General features: G+C 40.3%; 1 protein-coding gene and 1 long non-coding RNA gene across 5 annotated transcripts; one reads left to right on the top strand and one right to left on the bottom strand.

Annotated features, from left to right (window-relative positions):
- The first annotated feature begins 1,699 nt into the window (after positions 1 to 1,699).
- On the top strand, positions 1,700 to 16,366 carry zgc:92664 (uncharacterized protein LOC436695 homolog). Of its 4 annotated transcripts, none has more exons than XR_006827659.1 (6): positions 1,701 to 2,041; positions 2,832 to 2,926; positions 3,750 to 3,994; positions 9,534 to 9,641; positions 15,406 to 15,642; positions 15,752 to 16,366. XR_006827659.1 is itself a non-coding variant. In XM_046065662.1 (5 exons), the coding sequence occupies exons 1-5, from the start codon at positions 2,021 to 2,023 to the stop codon at positions 15,468 to 15,470; spliced, it is 516 nt and encodes a 171-aa protein (XP_045921618.1). In that variant the 5' UTR covers positions 1,700 to 2,020; the 3' UTR covers positions 15,471 to 16,366. The 4 variants fall into 4 exon arrangements, 2 of the variants coding, with proteins under 2 accessions (XP_045921618.1, XP_045921616.1); XR_006827658.1 differs by having other exon boundaries at positions 15,406 to 15,655; XM_046065662.1 differs by having other exon boundaries at positions 1,700 to 2,041; positions 3,768 to 3,994; positions 15,406 to 16,366.
- On the bottom strand, positions 3,126 to 4,399 carry LOC123981050. Its single transcript, XR_006827660.1, has 2 exons — positions 3,683 to 4,399; positions 3,126 to 3,559 (listed from the first exon to the last, which is right to left on the bottom strand). It is a non-coding gene; the product is annotated as an uncharacterized LOC123981050 (long non-coding RNA).
- Positions 16,367 to 17,462: the final 1,096 nt, after the last annotated feature.

The following is a 17,462-nucleotide window of genomic DNA, read 5'->3' as shown; positions in this document are numbered from 1 at the left end:
TCCTAGCAGCTCAGTCAGGTGACTGAGAACACCGGAAGTTCCAAGGAAAAAGTCGGATTACTGATTTCAATATCAAATCCAGTGTTAATTTAAAATATGCCAAATTTTATATTTCATGATTTTATGTAAATCAGACGCAAATAATTACATTAGGATAGAATGCATGTATCATAATTTTTAGTCTGTTATAACAAACAATTACTGGTGTAACAAAAGATACAGCGTGTCCTCTTTGAAAAACATTTTACATAAATTGTCATGCAAACACGAAATAAAACATGTGACCTTAAGTCAGTCACGTGACTTTCATGGTGCTGATGCTGCATGCAAGCCGGTGTTGTGCCGAATTCTGCATGCCTGCCGAGAACTGCATGGACCTCGCGGGAGGTAACACCAGAAACACTCATTTATGCTGACAAAAGAGGTGGATGCAAATTTTGGCAGGTAGCCTACAACATCTGTTCTGCCGAATTATGCATCCATCTGTTAAGGTCCTTTTCAGTCACTTTGCTGTGCACACTGATCAAACGCGGGTATCACCGCGGTTACATTGTACTTGTAGCACTTGGATGCCAACCGTTCAAAGTGTTAATTAATTTTATACTTTGATGTAACTTCCAGCGATGGGGCATTTCAGCCACACTAAAGTCCTGACATGATATCTCCCATTCTGAATTGGAACTGTTTTTCCCACTCGGCTAACGATTATTACGATTTAAACTTGAACGCGGCATAACAAGCCACTATGCTGCATTCAGGACTTTCGGAGATACCAATTCCCATTAGCCCTCACAGACAAGAAAATGGAAAGTGATAGCCTACAATTCTTTCTTTGTGTAGTTGCTCTTACTTTTCTCTGTGTGGTGCCTTGAGAGCGGTAAGGGTTTATAAAATGCAAGTTTGTTGTTGTATGTATAAGTAAAGATACAAAAAAAAAAACAGGTCTCACAAAGGTCTGTTGCCCAGGGGAGGCAAAATCTTCTCTTCTTTCTGATGATGCTGACAGGCACATTTTCATGAGTCCCCTAGCAGGTTTATTGATCTAAAATCAGCCTACATACAGTACAGTGCAAACAGGTGACACATCTTTTGGAAGACTACTGTTTATCTAGTCAGTAGAGTTCCACACACTTGGAGAATTTCTGACAAGGAACAACTTAGCTGCTCGGGGTGGAACGACAGCGTTTTCTGTCTAACTGCATGTGTTGTGCTTCATGTCATCATGTAACATAATGGAGTCTAATATTCATGTCAATGTTTTATTCTGTGATGGTATAGTCAAAGGGAAATCCCCAAGCTGGTATAGCTATAAGATAGTAGAATATATGCAGCCTCAGATTTTTATTGCACAGATGGGATGGAAACTTGAATGGCTTCAATAATTTCTGAATACAAACAGCTTCTTGCAGTAGGCCTATCCTTATGCTTAATGTTTATTTGTGTAATGTTACAACATAATTTCCTGTCAGTAGGTTTCATTTTTCATATTTCATTTTTCTTATTGTATGTTTTTCATATAAGTGAAAAAATGTTTTACCTTCTGTATTTCTGTATAATGGGCATAATTTTACACACACACACACACACACACACACACACACACACACACATCGCATTCTATTGTAATACGGACGTTAAACTCTCAAACAACGGGGCACAATGAATTGAATTACTGATGGTGGAAATTACCAGGAGACCTTGAAGGGAGCAGCAGCCTTCTTGTTGCATTCATTGCGTGACCTGTCTGTCACCGGCGGCAATGTAATTTACCGCAGATTAAACATTAATAGAACTATGCAGTGGTCTGTTTAAGTGTTGTTTTTTCCAGGTAACGACCAACGACACAAGCGGTGGAATAGCAGGTTTCTAGCTGCTCTGCTACATGAGGAGGAGCACCAAACGCTACTTAGCTACACAGTTAGCATCTTAGCAGCTGCTCCGGGTTCCTAAAGGTGTCATCAAGAACCACTTAACGTTACAGAATATATACACAGTCTGTGGTACTACAGAGATCAGCAACATGACCTCAGCTTCCACTAAAGTAAGTCCATTTACAAACGTGAGAGTTTGTTGTCGCAGAATTAACTTAGCCCAATCTGAACAGTTACATTACCCTATTGTACACAAACGCACGAGCCCCTCTGTGTTTCCCGCTGCTGCTCGCGGGAGCGACGTAATGTTAACGTACGTCCTGGTGGATTTACCTTACGCTTCTAAGATTAAATATTCTGCCGAACAGCTCTGATATATTGGATTTGGTCATGACTTAACTCTGAGTTTGTTCTAAGATCAGTTACAGCGGTTTTGCAAGTTTAAAGCGTCATTCATTCATTCACTATAATCTATAAAACGTCTCTGACTATATAGACAAAAGTATGTGGACACCTGGCTCCTCCATTCTATTGAAGGAAAATCAAAATTTCACATTTCTCCAGCATACAATATTAGATGACAGAGTGCTTTCAGCTTTGGTCCTTTCCTGTTTGAACATAACAGTTCCTTCATGCACAAAGCCAGGTGCATGCACACCTGACTGTGATCTCATCTCAACTCTTTTTGGTTGAAGTGGGACCTTTTTATGTACAGTCTCTGAGTGGAACACAGACTGTGAGCCAGACCTCACCACTGAACATCAGTGTTGGACCCCACTAATGCCCTTGTGGCCAAATGCGAGCAAATCTCCTCAGCCAGGTTCAACATCTGGTGGAAAAACCATGATCAACTGTCACATATGGCTGGATTGTCTGGCACCAGACACTGTTGCAGAGTCCAGGGGCGAGTTCAATCTCAAAACATTTTGCTGTGTTTTGTAATGCTAGTGTCTCCCACAGGTAGGTGAGATCTTCTCTGCAGCTGGTGCTGCCTTCACCAAACTGGGAGAGCTCACCATGCAGCTTCACCCAGTGGTAGACTCCAGTCCTGCAGGGTAAGTAACTTTTAGTTTACAGCAGCATCACCAGGATATGGAGGAATTCACAGTTATCATGGCAAATACATTCAGGAGTGGAAAAGGTTACAAGGCATATATCTGTTCACTGATCTGTCAGATTATTGATACAGATGTTTTAAAAATCCTCATGTTGTACTTAACACTTTATAACACTGCAAATGTTCTGCATTATATCTGGAAGATATGGAATCAATTTATTTCGCTTCTTTATCATCATACTCAAAAAGGTACAGTGTTAAACCTTCATAGTACAAAATAAAGAAACAATAACATTACATCAATCAATCAAAAACTGAAGCCAATGCTGCTACTTATGAGTACTCCCAACCGGTGAAGTGTATTTCTGGTGAAGTCCTGTTGAGACTTCTTTTTAAAGAGTTTTTTTTTTAGCCCTTTCTGGGATACAACTGGCTAATGAGGCCTTTCTGTCAATTAAGAAAATAGCTCAGTGGAGCCCAGAGACTTTATTGGTTTTATTTTATTTCCACATAATTAACAGGGATCAGCCACATGCTATTGCAGTTGCCATCAGCTGACAGTGAAAACAGGCCCTTTCAGGATTTGAAGAAGTGATACTTTTACTGTGGATGCACTTGTTGGCCATCTCTCCTTGAGTCAGATAAAAGAAGCATGGTATCAGTATCATGTCTGTGTATGCAGTACAGATGTAGATGTAGGCTATTTTAGCACTAAGGCTAGAAGTGATTCACTCTGACTTCACATGATCCTTACACATGTGATGCTCCTGTTAACCTGGTTGATTGATGATTTTAGTACTGATATACTAAAATCATTGCAGTTCCCATGTTCCCCCCAGTGGTCCGACAAAGAGCACAGTGAAGAGGAAGCTGTATGAAGATGGAACTGTGCCCGCTTCCTCCGACGGGTCTAAGAAGGTCGTCAAGAAAGCCACTGCTACTGTTGCCATGGTAACACCAGGCACTCCAACCGTCATCTCTGTGCCCACAGCCCAGGTTGTCGTGGCATCAGGAATACAGGGTTCCACCTCCACCCAGCCCCCCCTGAAGAAACAGAAGACTGCAGGTGAGTCAGGAAAACTGAAGAGATCCAGCAGCACGTTACAACATGACATACACATCCCTAACAAAAGGTGTTGTTAATATATTCTTTTGCGTTCTATAATTAACCCAGACAAAATATCACGTTTAATATGAATTTCCCACCCTGTTTTGACATTTATTGTACATTTAAATTATTGAGAAGCTTTGCACATCCAAGAACCTCTTCAACAGGTACTGGAAGCAAATATAAATTGTAGAACGCACACACTCCTTGTTTTAATCTCAGTGTTTCAATCCGTGATTGAGCTCCATCAGGGACAACATACTGCGTTTCCAGGCTCTTGAAATATTGGGGGCTTAGCCCAGCACAGAAATCTTTCATGTTTTAACCCCCCAAATCCCATTGCCGCCTACACAAAGTACGTCTATAAAGCAAATTATATATATATAGCCTACATTTATTATGAATTACTATTGATAATAATTAACACTGGTATTAAATCGAGGGGGTCTGGGGGTCCTCCCCCTGAAAAATTTGGGCTTTAAACACTTAATTTTCTACATTCTGGTGAATTTCTTTGCACCAATTTATTGAGGAAATGTCTGAGGTGACAATTCAAAATAAGAAGAATATAGTGTAGTATAATGCAGTAAGGCTGTCAGTTATATTTCTCCTGTAGATCAACCTAAAGTCATTTTAAATGTGCACCTTTTCACCTCAATGATAAATTAGCTTAATTAATCTGAATTCAGTTAAGAATTATTTATTGATGAAATATTTGATAGCGGGGTCTGTGGGTCCTCCCCCAGATGATTTTGAGCATTAAACACTTAATTTCCTGAATTCTGGAGACATTTTCTGCACCAATTTATGGTGGAAATGTCTTTATTTTTTATAAAGGGAAGGACAAAATGTAGGTGGCAGGTGACAATTCAGAATATAAAAATATAATAGAATGTAATGCAGTAATCAGTAGCTTATTATTTTCTTTTTATATTCTTTCTATATATCGGTTATTTTCACACATTTGACGAATTATTATTATTTTTGGCCCACAACACAAGAAACAGCTCCAGCAGAGGGGGAGGGAGTGGGTGCTGTAAGAGATGTGATTGGGCCAGCCCAATGTCAGTATAGGCCTATGCTTTATGGACCCATTGTTGGCCCATTTTTTAAAAACCGTTAATAAATAATTGGACTTGTAGCCTACTCGATGAGTCGAGCGCACTGCTCCTCATCAGAGGAAGAAAACTGAAACTGAAAACACTTGTGATCAGACAGAAATATCACCACAATTCCACACAAATGTTCACTTCAGCATCTCTGATAAAGTGCAGCTCACATCCGCTTTAAAGGGAATGAAGCATCCTAGAGCGGAGAGACAGTCAAACAGAACGAAGTGTCTCTGAGCGAGTGGGAGAGAGACAGCAGGACACAGGGCGACAGGTGATAGTGTATTCTCACTTCTCACTACACAATTTTAAGCCCGATTTGCCAGTCGGTAAGCTCGGCGACCATCTGGCTGTGATCATGGGTAAATCACGTCATTTCCTGTTTCACAGTTTGGAGACCAGTGGCCTGTACTACTTATCCAGGTAACCTCAGGTGTAACTTCGTGACGTCGGGTGTAACTTCCCGGTTAACCCGTACTACGAAAGGTGGATAGGTGCTAACCGAGGTCTGTTGCCATGGCAATTTACGCTGCATCTCTAAACTGCCCCGAGCAGGTTTTGTTCATGGTTAACTCGAGATTACCCTGCACGTGGACTACACAGCACATCTGTACTCAGTGTTAATGAGGAGAAGTAGGATATTAATATACACCACTTCATAAAATATGTTTAGATTCCATCCTGATTTGTTCCACTGCGGCTGCAATGAAGTTCTGAACACAACAGCATTACGTTCAGACATCGATCCCTGCAGCCTCTGTGATTTTAGAGAGGAATCTTAATCAATTAACGGGATAGTTTCTTAGATGTAGCCCATCTGTAGACTATAATTAATTCTGGGGCGTGTTTTCACATATTTAGATTGACTATTTTACGTGTCCAAAAATAACCAAGACAAAAAACCCTAGATGAAAGTGTGAAATTTCAAAAAAAAAAAGAAAAATCGGAATTTCCCTGAAATTAATGTCATAAAAAATCTAAAATCACTCTGGTGTTTTCTTCTGAATACGCCCAATCCAGAGCAAAGTCTCTACAGTGCTTGATAGTGATTGTGGGCTAAACTCACAAGTATTTCCTCACTGCTAAATCTGATTGCAAAGTTTAATATAGCCTAATATAACTTTCCAATGCATGCATAATAGCCTACACGACAGACGTGTGTGTGATGTTGCAGCCTTGCAAAGTGAAGCTTCTCTATAATGTCAGAGAATATTCAAGTTTTTTACTTGTAGAGTAATCTTGGAAATTAACATTTCTCTCGGATTATCACCCCTCTCCGCTGTCTCCTTTTTTCTATCACAATGGACCTTCTGTGCAGTTGTACCTTTACATCTTAATCATATTACACATAAAAGAAGAGCCCATAAAATAGGTCTACATAGAGATTTAAACTACAGTAAGAACACTACAAATTTACTCAATGCGATGCCAACAAGCCTCCCTGGCTTTGTCGCCCGCCACGATATTAGATTTAGCCGTTAACTTATCTTTACATTCATAATTTCTACCAACTACCAACGTGCACTCCTCTGGAGAAATACGAAGCATGCGGCGTTAAGAAATAACTCTGCACAGCCGAACACGCCCCTTTTATGCGAACGCGCAACAATTCCAATTAAGTTAACACGGGGTTAACACGGACTCAACTAACCGACATCTTATCCACCTTCGTAGTACCGTTTCTCTCTAGTGTAGGGAGTCAGAGTTTCTCAACCCTGAGTTTGCCTGATAACCCCAAGTTAACTCTGAGTAGGTTGAACTCCCTTCGTAGTACAGGCCACAGCCGTCAAGGGACAGAGTTGTTGTCAGCTTGCGTAGTGTGTGGCCCCCTGTCACCGATTTAGTCACGTAGTGTGAACGCCACAACGACTTCAAGGTTCCTGTCACAAGACTGTAAGTTGTGTAGTGTGAACAGCACGGCAAACGGCCGATGCTGAAAGTTGTGTATTCCGTACGAGCCTTAACGGTCTCTTGAATCGTGTGTGGCTTCTTAGCCTTAGCTACTATCTCGGCCACTAGATAGCTCGTCTCCAGTACTTTCTCTGACACATTTGGACAATTCATAATCACTTGCTCTTGTCGATTGTGTTGACTTTTCAAATGAAACAAAAACTCTGCACCCTTGTGACTAGTGATGGATGATTTGTTGTCAGGTGTTTTTTAAGTTTGCTCTGAACCATTGCTTGGTTTGACATTGTTATACCACATACCAGGGCTCCAGACTAACATAGCACTAGGAGCACTGTAGCACTAACTGAAAATTTTATGGGCACAGGTATGGCTGGGCGATATGGCCAAAAATGTTATCACGATTAAAAGTTTCATATCTTTCGATATCAGTAATTACCACAATAAGTAGCAAATTGTTATTTCTTTAGAGTTTAAAGGCTGATTTTTGCTCCTGATTGAAAGTTGAAGAAACCTGATGATTAATTGTGGTTTTCTTTATGGTCAACACTTGATGCCAAACAGTGGATCACTTCACAAATCTGAGGTAGGACATTCAAAACTATAATGATAAAATCTTTGTCAACAAATATGCACAAGTAAAATTCAGTAAAAGCTTTTTTCAGTCCTTTTTCTCAATAAAATAAACATCTTAATAAAAAAATTAAGTCCTAATTCGTGTATGATTGAAGTAAATAAAATCAAACTTTTATTGAATATTTATCTAAATTTGTTATATTGTTATAGAAAAAAATTATATTGCGATAATTATTGTTATTGTTTTATTGTCCAGCCCTAGGCACAGGTAGAAAATTTAGGGGGCACACCTTAAATCGACCTGCAGCGCAATTTTTCACATTTTAGCTGTTTTTTTGATAAATCCTTTGGTAATTACAGAAACTAAAATGTGCTGTTTCATTTTATTTCACAGTCAAATTCTGCTGTTGTGCTTCATTAAGGTGTTGTGTTTAGACTGTGCGGTGTCAGTTGCCTCAGCAAACTAGGGTTTCCCCACATGTTGTGGACCACATCTAGTGCAGCAGATAGATACAGCTCATGGTGTTAGTGTTTTTGCTAAATCTAAGCCAGCCAGGGGCGGACTGGGACAATAATTCAGGCCAAGAATTTGACTCCCAGTCCACCCTGTTCAATCACCAGGCCGCTCATTTTGTAGACTAACCCTATTTGTTGATGTAATAGGTGCTAAACTAGGTATAGATGTTGCCACTATTTTCATCTCAGAAGAAGGTTATCCACATTACAAAATACAAACATTTGGGACTGACCATTAAAGTAGCCTAACTGAACAGAGTTTTCAAGGTATGCTTTGAGAAATAGCCTTCACCAATCATAGCACGGCTGGACACAAAAACAATTAGCCCACACTTTTAAAAAAGAGAATGAGATGTAGGTCTACAGAGTTTTCTGGAATGTTTCTGTAGCATATATAGAAAATACAGTTATACCGGCAGAGGTTAAGGAGTGCACAGAAGCCATTGCCATGGTTACTACCCACAGAGCACCTGGCGGTTACTCACGGAGCGCTCATCTGTTCACATGAGGAGACACCGCAGTTTCAAGAGAGTACTCAGACAGAGCGTTGCCCCCGTCTGAAGAGGCCCTGAGACACACACAAACGCTAAAAAATGTGGCCAGTTGCGTGGAAGTTCTTAACACCGACTTATTATAATAATATAATAATAATAATAATCCTTATTTGTAGAGCACTTTTCAAAAACAAGTTACAAAGTGCTTTAACAAGTGTAAAGAATATTAACGAGAAACTGAGAGAGATATGGGGACACAGGGATTCTCCTGCTTGCTACAGCCTATTACATAAAAAAAGCTTGTTATTTTACCGCTACCGCTGGTCAAGGTAACTATTAACTGCAGGCCAAAACGGCCCTCTGGTGTAGACCCGTTCCCTCATCGTTTTTCAACATGAAATAAAAGTTTAAAAAATGTCTACAACTATGTGTGCATGTGCAGGTCGCACACGGTAAAAGGGGGATGTGAGACATTTTGATGGATGTATGAGACGGCTGATGATCTGCATTTTCATGATAAGTTGCGTTACTATGGAATTTTTAATAAAATATTATTGTGATTTATTATGTATATATTATATTTTTCACACCTTTCTATTAATATCACATCTTTTGGTGCTTTCATGGCACAGAATAGACAGAGAATCAGTCATCAGAGGCATGTCTTTCAGCCTCTTCCCTGCTGTATTTTATGTTATATATAATATAATGTTATGTTGTCTACAACCAAACATCAAAGCAGTATGTTTTTCTGTTTTAAAGCCATCAAGTCTCTCTGCTTGATATTATTTTATATCTTTGTTCATTGCTCATTTTAGCTAAGTTTGTGTTTTTGATTAACATTTCAAACAATATTACACATTTTCATCTTTGTGTGTGTGTGTGTCTGTCTAGATGTGACCCTCAGTGCTCTGAATGACTCAGATGTTAACAGTGATCTTGTGGACATCGAGGGACTGGGTGAAGGATCTAACTCCAAAAAGCTCAACAACTTTGATCAAGGTAAAGTTCATGAACAACTACCGAAACATGCAAGGGGGCTGATTTTAGAATCAGCTTCTCTGGCCAAGTATGTGTATATGAGGAATTTGTCTCTTATTGTATTGACACACAGTTCCAAGAACAGTGGAGCAGTTTACAGGAAGATAATAGATAGACAAACAGCTAAAAGCAAGGACAACGTGTGTGTGTGTGTGTGTGTGTGTGTGTGTATTCAGAGCCAGTCAGCAACGGACTTTCAGAATAAGAAGAATGAGTAGAGGAAGTTAGCTAAGCACTGAAATCATTAACGGGCGTTTTTTCTCGGCCGTGTGAAATTTTAGTAGCGGCGCATATGTTGGAAACCATTTACATAATCTAAAAAGTTCGGAGGGGGTTCATCTGCAATCCACTCATCCCGAAGCACTGCCAAAGGACCTCGTACCTTGTGACCTAAGACTAGATCATTAGGACTGAAACCAGTACTCTCTTGACACACTTCCCTAACAGCCAAAAGCTACCATGGTAAACCTTCCTCCCAGTCCCTGTCCATTTCTGTGCAATATGCTTGCAACAAAGACTTTCTTTCAACAAAGACAGTTGGGTGAAACCGTTCTAAAGCGTCTTGGCTTTGTGCATGATAAGCAGATGCCTTGTTGTGCTTGATGTTTAGTTGCTTACGAACTTGTGAGAACAAATGTGATGAAATTTGATCCGTGTTCACTCTGAATGATCTTTGGTTTTCCAAATATGTCAGTAAGCTGAGTTAAGTCCTTAACTGCAGATTTGGCTGTAATGGTACATAATGGACAGTGGGCAAGATAACGCGTGATCTGGAACATCACAGTCAACAAATACTCAGATCCAGATTTTGACTTAGGCAAAGGCCCAACACAATCGATGATTAAATGTTCAAATCGGTTGGCGACTGCCGGGATTGGACAAAGTGGGGCAGGCTTAATAGCTTTACTTACTTACTTGACATGGATGGCATCTCTTAATGTAAGCTGCAACATCACGCTTAAGATGAAGCCAAAAGAAGTAACGCAAAATGTGACAGTATGTTTTACTAACTCCCAGATGTCCAGTCTGGTCATGAGAACCCTTCAGCACTTCATTTTTATACTTATTTCGTACCACTATTTGGTACGTCTGGATCTCCCTCACAGTCAAAACCCTGGGCCACCCACTTACGGACCAATACCGCGCTCTGCAGGAAATACCCACAGGCTGCACTTTTAGCTTCAAAGCTAGGCTGCAGCTGTTTAAACAGCGCACTCAAATCAGCGTCAGCCACTGTCAAGCTGAGAAAAGAAGGAAAATCGAGCAGAGCCATTGGACAAACATTGGGCATAGCAAGCACAACAATGTGGAATGTCCTGAAAAAGAAAGAAACTACTGGTGTACTGAGCAACAGACGTCCAACAGGTCGGCCAAGGAAAACAACAGTAGTTGATGACAGAAATATGGTGAGAGCTGTGAAGAAAACCCCCAAAATATCAGGAAGTGACATCAGCAACGACCTCCACAGTGCAGGGTGAAGGTATCACAATCCACTGTTAGAAGAAGACTCAGAGAGCAGAAATATAGAGGCCACACCACAAGATGCAAACCACTCATCAGCAGGAAGAATCTAAAGGCCTGACTGAAATTTGCAAAGAAGTACAGAGATGAGCCGCAAAGTTCTGGAACCCAATCTGATGGACTGATGAGACCGAGATTAATCTCTAGCAAAGTGATGGAAAGGTCAAAGTGTGGAGAAAGAAAGGAAGTGCTTATGATCCGAAGCATACGAGCTCATCTGTGAAGCATGGTGGAGGTCATGTCATGGCTGCTTCTGGAACAGGCTCATTAATATTTATTGATGATGGGAGCAGCAGAATGAATTCAGAAGTGGACATAAACATTTTGTCTGCCAGTTCACGGAGAAATGCATTGAAACTAATCGAGAGGAAGTTTATCATGCAGCAGGACAATGAGCCAAAGCACACTGCCAACAAAACAAAGGACTTCATCAGAGGAAAAAGTGGAAGGTTTTAGACTGGCCAAGTCAATCAGCTGACCTTAACCCAACAGAGCTGCATTTCACCTCCTTAAGAGGAGACTGAAGGGAGAGACACCCCGAAACAAACGAGAAGTGAAAGAAGCTGCAGTAAAAGCCTGGAATAGCATCACAAATGAAGAATGCAACAGTTTGGTGATGTCGATGGGTCGCAGGCTTGAGGCAGTTATTGCAAGCAAGGTTTATGCCACCAAATATTAAATGTTATTTATAAGATTATTTGTTCCATTACTTTTGCTCACCTAAGAAAGTTGTTCAACACATCTAGATGTGAATACCAGGAAATGAAACTTGAAATTCTGAACTCTTGTCTCATACTCATCTTTTGATCTTAAACCCAAATGTCTTCAGTGAACAACAGAAACAAAGGAACTTGCCTTACCGTTCCAGTACTGTTGGAGGGGACTGTATGCGAGTGTTTGTGATGTATGTTAATTTCTGTTTATGATGGGCAGTTGGCACCTTAGCCTCTGCCGTCACTGTATGAATGTGTGAATGTGACATAGTGTAAAAGTGCTTCAGTGTTTGGAAGACTAGAAAGGTGCTCTACAAATACAGACAGGGCTCAATGTTAAACTTTTTTGCAACTCGCCCCACTGGGGCAGTGGGTTTGACACTTACTGGCCCCAAGACAATTTTTATTGTCTCTCCCTCCAAAAGTTATTTATTAGTGTTACAACAAAACCAAAGACTTATAAGTTATAGTATATTGTTAACATGTTTAATTGTTTATTAAATATTAAAAAACTAAACTAAAATGTAATCACAGTTAAACTTATAAAAAATAAAAGGTTAGCAAAACAATTTACTTTTAAAACAAAACATACTAACAGACTCAAACATGACGTGCTCTCTCCCGCTGACAGCCATTTAATAAAAAACTTTACACAGAGCAGCGGATACAGGTCGCCTCTATCCTGATTGACTGGTCGCCATGGTAGCGACTTGTCAATCACAAGGTAACCCAGCCCTAAAGACCATAATTTAATAAATGAAGATCATGTTGTGTTGAAGAAGACTTGAAACTAGCGACTGAGACCATAAACCCATTAGGAAAGTGTTTACTGAAACACTGAAGTTTACTTGTTTTGTGAAGTGTGACTATTTTTTCGGGGGGGGGGTGCTGTTTGTCCTGCCCTCGCTGCTGAAAAAAATCCAAGAGGAAACACTGTATTGTTATCAGGGAAAAATATATAGCCATAATTATCATTATTGTTTTGTTGCCCAGCTAGGGATGTGCGATACGACCATATCTATCGTTTGACAATAGAAAAAACCTCCATCGTTTGCTATTATGCTCTATTGTTTATATCGCTGTGTTGCAAATTCCACACTTTACCGTAACATTTTGGTGAGGGAACGGTGCTTTGCACCGCGGTGAAGTTAGTTTTACGTTGGAATTCGACATCCACCAAATGTCCAACATAAAACTAATATCCAACTTGGGCCGGTGTTGCGTAGAAGAGCGCCACACACCACTATCCAGCAGGGCGAGCCAGTATGTGTGTGTCAGTCAGGTAACGTTAAATGACTTGCCCACAGACCATACAGCTTACTTTATAGTTCGCCGGGACATGCTGTTGTTGTGATGTTCGAGAGCTGTGAATGTCGCTGTGTGGAGCTGCTGTGCTGCTCTGGGACCGTCTCGTCCTCTCATGTTAGCTTTGCAGCAGCAAGTAGCACCGGTTTGCTAACCCACAACCTAGCTAACATTAGTTACATTACTTGCTGTGTTGCTGTTCACTCTATCATGGTATTTGTCATGGTGTTGGATTTCTCCAGAATCACATACCTCACCTTTTATAATGCAGAGAAATATCCAGAGTTACAGTTGGAAATGCCATATTTCATTGAATTTACAAAAAATGATCTATATCGGGATATGAATTTTTCAAGCTTCACAGACAAAAGTTGAATTCACAGGGATTTGTTGAATTTGCATTAATAGTTGTGATTGCGTTATCTCGAAATCCTGGAGGGCCTGATAGACCAGTGACTCTACATGTTCAAGGAAAACACATCAGTGAGCCACACTGGTGCACCATGAAAATACACACTGTAGAGCAGGGGTGTCAAACTCATTTTCACCAAGGGCCACATAAGCATTACGGTTACCCTCAAAGGGCCAGTTGCTATGGCGGCCTGTAGGTTTCAGGCCTAATACAAAAGCCACAACACGAACCCAAAAGCTACAACATAAATACAAAAAGTCAGTGAAAAAAAAGAAGTGAACCACAACGGAAGTTGACAACGAAAGAGACGCTTAGTAACAGTGGATTACTTGTGGCGTTTGTATTTGTGTTGTGGCTTTTGTATTAGGCCTGAAACCTACGGGCCACCGTAAGTTGCAACTGTAAGACTGTATAAACGTAACTACTCCTTAACATATTGTTAAATAACTGTTTACTCACAACTCAAACTCACTCTTTATGTTATTATGTATTCAAGTTAAGGACATTTATCAGATGTAAACATATAGCCTTAGTTAGAAAAAAAGTAAGAAAATTTCTCTGTCTTATTATAACATAAATAAATGAATTTATCAGATTTAAAAACCCTCATTACTCCATCAATCAAAGATCAAAGATTTCAAGTAAATAACAAAGACAAATATCATCAAACATAAGCTTTTACAGTAGCTTTTCACTTTTTCACAGTCCAGAGGTGCAGAACCCTGGTAAAACAAATAACTGTGAGCTGCTAATAACATGAGGGACAGATGTGGCATTTGATAAAACAAATAGTCCAGCTGCACACAGCCTTGCAGAGGGCATACATCCAACTAATGAGAGATAGCAGACGTATAGGCTACTGGAGCATAAGCCAAGTTCACACTAAACGATTTTTAGTCTGATTTGCTGCTCGGCGACCGTTGGGCTGTGATCGAGAGTAAATCAGCGGTTGATCTGCAGTTGCCAGTCATTGTGTGTGTGATCTACTCAGCGACGCATCAAAAACAGCTCCCCAACACATTTCTGACACATCGCCGATGTCTGCCAGATATCTAGCGTGCCAAATATCTGGAAGAGTCAGCCGACTCGACATCCACATCCAACCAATGAGAGCAGGCAGCTACTTTTCATCCCCTCCAGCTCTCTCTGTAGCTCAGACAATCCCTGCTATCCACATGTGCCAATCCATTCTTTCACCCATAATGTTTGTCTTTGTAATTTCTATTTTTATAATAACAAACAACAGCTGTTTTGTCTGTAGGCAATCTAGTGGCAGGATGCCGTCACTTCTCGGGTCACAAAATCGACATGCATTGTGGGAGATGTAGTTTATGGCAGCATAGATTTTTAAAGCTTTCGCAGGCCACATGAAATGACGTGGCGGTCCTGATTCAGCCCGCGGGCCTTGAGTTTGACACATGTGCTGTAGAGAATTTTGTCTCAATCCCACACACAGTTCTGCTGCCCCAAACACTAGAGAACATGGATTCATCCGCCACTGACAATTGTCCCCAACAAATGCACTATTTCCTCTTTTTAGAGTAATATTTGTTACAGGACAGTGGTCAGCTGTTTAACCCTCTTACGGAGTCCTTTTAAAACATTAAACTGTATATTTGTGAGCTGTGTAAAAGATGTATGCCAGTGAGCTTGGGGCTGAGCCACAGGCAGGACAGGGAAGTTTGACGGACTAACACATTGTTCTTTTTGTTGACAATAATAAACATTTAGAATAACTCCAGACTTTTCATTTATTGCTTTTGTGTCTCCATAGATAACCTGAACCTGGACTCAAGCCTCATTATGAATCCCAGTGACCTTGCTCTGCTTTCCCGTTGACCTTTCAACTTCCTGTGGACCCGATGGACAAAACTATGAAAATAATACCAACGTTGTAATAAAGTGGTTTGAGCCAGATGATGCTGACTACCCACTTTAGAGTAATATACTAGCACTGCATATTGTGGTGTATCATGCAAGACTCCTCTCCAATCCAACGCATCCCTTATCCGTGAGACCAGCTGGTACTATCACAAATGTGTTTGGATCACTTCAAGTTTTCATTTGACATTTTTATTGTAGACCATTTCTTCTCTTCCTCTGTGACTTATGCTTTGTAGGAATGGCCCGAAAATCCTCCATTTGAAAGGAAGATTAAATGCAGTGAAGATCCTGTGTGAGAAACCAGAAAACAAACAGTACAGCAGAGAAAGTCAGCTGCATGGACAAGATGAAATACTCCCCATCCAGATGCCCCCATTTTTCAAAAAGACAGGGATCAGAAAGCATATTTTGGACTGAAAATGTAAGCAGGAATGGGTACAGTTATTTTTAATGTGAATTGTCTAAATCCTCTCTCTCTCTCTCTCTCTCTCTCTCTCTCTCTCTCTCTCTCTCTCTCTCTCTCTCTCTCTCCATATATGTGTGTGTATATATGTATATAGTATGCGTGTATATATGTATATAAAAAATGTTTAAGTCTTGGTATCTTGTGATAACAGAATTTCTTGAGAAAAATTGATTTTTCTTGATGACAGTTTTATAAAACTAAGATATCAAAATGGCAGAAACACATGTGAATTGATAAGTAGGGTGGAAGCAACTTATTTTAAAGTATGTAAGTCGTAATAATTAAAGGGGCTATTTGTAGTTTTTCAGTGTTAAATCTGTTTTCAGTGTTAAATTTGTAGTTTTTAAGTATTAAAATCACTTATTAAAAAATAATTTTCACTGCCTTTTTGTCAATGGGCTGTAGCCTCTCTTAGAAATGAAGCACATGCCTATTTTTACTGTTACTTGGAACAGCCACTGTTCTGCTTTCAATGTGAACTGTACACACTCTCCAACTACAGCGAAAACACTGCAGCTAACGAAACGCAGTCCACTAAAACCATAAAACAACCAGCTCCCAGAACAACACAGACTCCATCACAAAATCCACGTAAGGATACAAAACAACAGTAAAAGTTTATGTGCTGAAGCCTTTCAGGCCAAACCAGAATCAGATGTTGGGGGGGCAACCGTGAACATCAGAAAGGCTGGCGTTACGGAGGTTCATGTTAGCTCGCTGGCTAATGCTGAGCAGTTGCTAATGTTATCCGGTGCAATGTATAATATGTAACGTTATGTCTTTCCACATTACTTCACTAGCTAACGTGATCCACAATACTATCCTGTGTACCACCAGTATTGTGTCAAAGTGTTGATTTAGCCTGCAAGAAAGTATGGTAACGGTACACAGCAAATATGGAGTGGGTTGTTTATACCAGCCTTGATGCAAGACAGGAGCAGCCAGCTACTTTAGCACGGATCTACCGCTGTTTGCTTCATAAAATTCAATTTAGATTGATTGACGTTTTACCGATACTCAGGTACACAGCTTCTCCACCGTCTCAGTCGCTGTAACTTATGTGACCGACATAATATACAATACTGCAAAATCACTGCACAGGACAGCAACACAGTGGAAAACCCATTCACTACAGTAACGTTACTTACTGCGGTCTAACTGTTGTAACAGTGTGGCAACAATCTCATAATATTCAGTCCAGCTCACTAACTTATCATCAAATTTAGCTGTGCTCACATTGCTGAGCCTCCAGTCAAAGACACAAATTGTACAAATGTTAGTTACTGAAAAGCAGCAGCTGAGCTCGACGGAGTTTACAGAGTGTTGTGTGAAGCTGTCTCCCTGTCTTGTCTATAGCTGCTGTCACACTGCCTTTTTTCCAGGAGTATTGTGCCAATAAGCTGCTCTCTGCACTGTATGAACAGTACGGAGCCTTGTTGATCTGCCTCTGAGACGGGAACGTTGAAGTAGTCTTAAAACCG

This window comes from Micropterus dolomieu, linkage group LG12 (assembly GCF_021292245.1).
Source record: "Micropterus dolomieu isolate WLL.071019.BEF.003 ecotype Adirondacks linkage group LG12, ASM2129224v1, whole genome shotgun sequence".
In the NCBI taxonomy this organism is placed as follows: domain Eukaryota; kingdom Metazoa; phylum Chordata; class Actinopteri; order Centrarchiformes; family Centrarchidae; genus Micropterus; species Micropterus dolomieu.
This window is presented reverse-complemented; position numbering and strand designations above follow the sequence as displayed.

What these genes read in the sequence shown, in the direction of transcription:
- zgc:92664 (XM_046065660.1), top strand. Translation starts at nt 2,021, where the DNA reads ATGACCTCAGCTTCCACTAAA. An exon ending in GTAGACTCCAGTCCTGCAGG is followed by an intron (nt 2,927 to 3,749) that starts GTAAGTAACTTT and finishes AAATCATTGCAG; the next exon opens with TTCCCATGTTCCCCCCAGTG. An exon ending in GCTCAACAACTTTGATCAAG is followed by an intron (nt 9,642 to 15,405) that starts GTAAAGTTCATG and finishes GTGTCTCCATAG; the next exon opens with ATAACCTGAACCTGGACTCA.